Here is a 4,600-nt window from a genome sequence, read left to right as displayed (position 1 = left end):
GGGTGTTCTGTGAAAGATAAAGAGACTCCAGTTGTACCATTTTCCTCAAATTTTTCGTTATTTCACTCCTAATATGAATTCTTGAGATAACCAAACCCTCGACAACCCCATGTTTGGAGGAATTTCATCAGCTAAATTGTTGTTAGATAAATTAATGCATTAGTTCTTTGCATTCATATGCGTTAGTTGTTCAGTTAGTCTATTCTTTAGCTATTGTTTACTTTCCGTTGAGGATTTTTCTGTTCTTGCAAATAAAGCATGCTGTCAATGCTATTCCTCCTTAGAATTTACTTTCTATGTCATACATAGTTGTAACTGTTTGTCAGAAGTTAGTTTGTCAGTTTTAAATAGCCTTGCAATGCCTGCGAGAGGCTACAATATTTTGTGTAGTCTATAAATGATTTGCCTCTGTATTGTTTTTTATTAAGCTGCAATAAAGAAAACAGAGTCTGCATAAAAACAGAGCACCCTGCTGTTAAGAACAGAGTAGTATATTGTTATATAGATTCATGAATTTTTCAATTGTTTATTGTGCCAATTAAGAGGGATCTGTAAGTGAATTTGTTTATTGTTGTTATTGTTTGCTCCCTTCTATTTTATTATGTTAATCAGTTGGCTCAGAGGAGACAGGGTAGCTTAAAAAATCTACAGATCCCTCTCATGTTGTTATTGCTCAGATCCAGTATCTCCAACTGCTTACAGTTTGCCCATTTCCACCCAATTTTAATGTTTGAAGAGAAAGCATGTCTCCAACTACGGTGGCAACTTGCCCTCCAAATAATTTTATATCAAAACAAAGGGTATGGATGCATTTAACTACATTATTCTAAGTAAACTTACTAATTTATATTTCATAATATTTACATTAATATAAATTATAAAAAAACAAAATTACATGATTATAAAAGATAAAAAATCTTCATCTTTATTACTTTTTTTTTTCATTTTATAAAATATTTTATTCATTGAGTAGTTATTCTTGATTTTATAAAGAATAAAACAACCATCATAAAATAAATTCTCCGCTATCATTATTAATATTATATAAATTTTAATTTATAAATAATTTAATACTGCACAATCTTTTGACAAAAATTAATTTATATTTTTAATCTAAAATAATAATAAATAAATAAATTTTTATTTTTAATAGTAAAATAGTTATATTTTTGTTTTCCTTAATAAAAATCTGCCAAAATAAAATAAAATAATCAATAAACATTATTGATTTTAATTCTTCAAGTTAATTAAAATTAAAATTAAAAAATATATTACATAAATGTTATTTTAAAATTCACTCACTAACAAGATGTCAATTTTTTATATTTTTTAAAAAATTGATACATTATTAACATTTAGATGAAAGCTAAAATTTGTTTATAATTTCTACCTTGTAATGACATGATAAAAATTTTAATGCTGACAGGGCACTTCACCTTTCATATTTCCCAATGATTTTGCATTCCTTATTATCCATACAAATTCTTGACTATACCACCTGCAATAACAAATCATGAATGGTTAACATGCTACTTTATTTGATTTACCTAGAGAAACTTTGAACCTGTAATTGCTTAAATTTCTAACGCTGAAGAATCATTGCATATTGCTTTGTCAATCGAGCTTTTTATTAGAACTATAAAACACATCTTCCATGCCACTCAATAGAAACAGAAAAATAACATAATAAACAAAATGTAAACACTATCTTTCTAAACAGAGCTATTTTTCAAACATGCAGGAATCTTTCCTGTAAGCTTGTTATTTGAGAGATCCACAATCTCTATGTGGCATACAGAAGGTGGAATGCTACCGTTGAGATAATTTCGAGAGAGACAGATATGTCAAACTAGAATATTCTGCTGGAATGGATCCACTGAGCTGATTATCTGACACGTCTAACGATAACAGCTCATCATAAAGGAGCAGAAGCTGACCTTGTAAATTATTGCTATGCAAATCCAGAATTCCCAATCGACTTCCCATCAACGAATGAGGTAGAACTCCTGCAAAGTGATTATGAGAAAGATTGAGATTCTGAAGAGAATTGACACCCCATATCCACTGGGGAATATTTCCTGTAAGGCTGCAGTTGGACAAATCCACATCTTGAACCCAATATTGAGTTATTAGGAATGTTGGAATACCGCCTTCCACGTTACATGACCTTAATCCCAGCTTTTCCAAAGAGAATCTTGGAATCCATGTTGGACTGAACTTGGCAGTTAAAAGATTATCGGAAATGTCTAAATAGACAAGTTGGCTGAGATTATCAAGGTAAGACTCTGAAAAAGTCCCACTTAACCGGTTGGAGTACAGGTACAGGCTGTTCAGTTTAGGAAGATTGGAAATGTCGAGAGGGATGGCACCTTCTAAATTGTTGTTGCTTAGATCAAGCAATTCGAGAGATGAGAGTAGGCCAATGGAAAGGGGTATTTTGTCACTCAAATGGTTATCACTCAGGCCAAGTTGGACAAGGGACGGGAGTTTAGCCAATGAAGGGATTTTACCCGTCAATGCATTGCAACTCAGATGAAGCCATGCAAGGTAGTGAAGCGTACTGGCGGGGGACGGAATACTGTCACTCAATTGATTGTAACTCAAATCAACATATTGGAGATTCGGAAATGCAGCCAACAGCGTTGGGGGAATGGGACCATCCAACTGGTTTTGGGATAGATCAATATAGGCCAAAGGATAAGGTCTTCCCAACTGAGGTCTATCCCCAAACGGCGGGATGTGGCCTCTTAACATGTTATTACCGAGATCCAATTCTCTAAGCGCTGTGAGATTTGCCATAGTAATTGGTATACTTTCAACACGGCAGCCTGCAAGATACAAGACAGTTAACGAGGAAATGTTGGCAACAGAGTCTGGAATGGTTCCTCCCACTGCTGTGCCTGAAAGGTCGAGGGTGTGAAGGGATGCTGGGGTAGAATGCTTGACAGGTTCCCTCCCAGATCCTTGTTCCAGGACAAGTCCAGTAGTTGCAGCTTTGGAAGGCTCAGCAGGGCAGAAGGGATGCTACCATTGAATCCGTTTTCATTAAGTTGGAGGTGGGTGAGATTGGTGAGGTTGGCAAGGGAAGGGGGAAATTCTCCAGAAAGCCGACACCAGATCATTCGAAGACTGGTGAGAGAATACATGGTGGAGAGAGCGTTGTCCAACTCATTGCTTTCCACTCTTGACATGTTCACATTGTCCAGGATGAGCTCCCGTAAATCTCTCATATTTCCCGTCCACGCCCGCACGTCCACCATCCTCAGATCATTGTAAGAGAGATCCAAGTAGTGCAAAGTAGACATGTTCCCCAGCTCCCTGGGAATATCTCCACTAAACCCAGCGTATGATAAGTCCGAGTAGCGCAAACTCTTGAGTCTGGCCAATCCAGGAGGGATGGGAACTGCAGAAAAGTTATTCCAACTGACATCCAAGTGCTCCAACTGTTCCAGATTGAACAATGGGGAAAGAACATCCCCAGTTAGATTACTCAGAGGCCTTTTGACATTAGGATGATCACCATCTTCATAAGCATGCCTGGAAGTGTGGAGATCGAGACGAATGACATGATGTGTGTGAGGATGGCATTGGATTCCATTCCACTCACAACAGTTGAAACCATGCCATGACTTGAGTAGTTGATGAGATGGATCAAGAACAGATGCCTTGAAACGCAAAAGGGAGTCTCTTTCATGGCGGGGACAACACCACCCGCCATTGACGTGGAAGAGCAGAACAAAGGCTACAGCTAACCAACACATTTTCATTAGACTGCCACACGTACCGGTTGCTCTTTTTCTGTGGCTTTGACCACCTCTAGTTGAATACATAGAGAATGACTTGAAGCCCTCTCCAGTTCTCTGTATGAACACAAGTGAGCAGACAATTTAGCTGCATCACGCGAGAAAACTGAAATTGCATTCTGATGCAGTCAGACGAGATTGGAAGGTACACGCCCATCGAGAATTTCGTAATTGCATTCTAAAAAGATGGATTACTGCAATGGAACATCTTCACCTAAACCGGCATTCGATTTGTTGACTAGACAATAAAAGGAAGATTCTGAAAAGTCCAAATTTGGTGGCGTGAACAAGACACAATGTAGGCCCATCGAGGAAAATAATGGAAAATTTGACATTGTCATTATTATCATTGCAGCGAATTCCACGGGAAAGCGGCATCTTATCATGCACGCCATTACTTGATATTGACTCGAATTGATATAGGAAAAAGGAAACAGTGGGAACGGAGGTGTACGAAATTTGTATGAAATTTATTTAATTTTCTTTCGCGTAAAGTCCTCCGCCCACCACAATTTGAAGCTGTACGAAATTTGTATGAAATTTCCTTCCGCATAAAGTCGTCCTATCTAGGAAAAGAACTTTTTATTTTTTTATAAGTCTATACATCTCTAATGATAATTAATGATCCAAAGGATTGTGAATAGTTTATTGTTTATTTGATGTAAATTTCTTTTGATTTGATTTTTAAAAGTTTCTAAAAATTTTAAAATTTAAAATATTATTTTGTAAAACTTTAATTATTTAATTTTAGAATTTTTTTTTGTTTTTTAAAATTTTTTACTTATTATTATTATTAT

At 36.1% G+C, this 4,600-nt stretch overlaps 1 protein-coding gene across 2 annotated transcripts; it reads right to left on the bottom strand.

Annotated features, from left to right (window-relative positions):
- Window positions 1–1,305: 1,305 nt before the first annotated feature.
- On the bottom strand, window positions 1,306–3,965 carry LOC131047842 (leucine-rich repeat receptor protein kinase EMS1-like). Of its 2 annotated transcripts, none has more exons than XM_059218627.1 (2): window positions 1,938–3,965; window positions 1,306–1,498 (listed from the first exon to the last, which is right to left on the bottom strand). In XM_059218627.1, exons 1-2 carry the CDS (start codon window positions 2,797–2,799, stop codon window positions 1,470–1,472), a joined length of 891 nt encoding a protein of 296 aa, XP_059074610.1. In that variant the 5' UTR covers window positions 2,800–3,965; the 3' UTR covers window positions 1,306–1,469. Both variants share the same exon structure in this region; 1 of them encodes a protein (XP_059074610.1).
- Between the last annotated feature and the right edge of the window lie 635 nt (window positions 3,966–4,600).

The sequence above is a fragment of the Cryptomeria japonica genome, chromosome 4, assembly GCF_030272615.1.
Source record: "Cryptomeria japonica chromosome 4, Sugi_1.0, whole genome shotgun sequence".
Classification (NCBI taxonomy): domain Eukaryota; kingdom Viridiplantae; phylum Streptophyta; class Pinopsida; order Cupressales; family Cupressaceae; genus Cryptomeria; species Cryptomeria japonica.
Note: the sequence above shows the minus strand (reverse complement) of the source record. Positions and strands in the feature narration are given on the sequence as shown.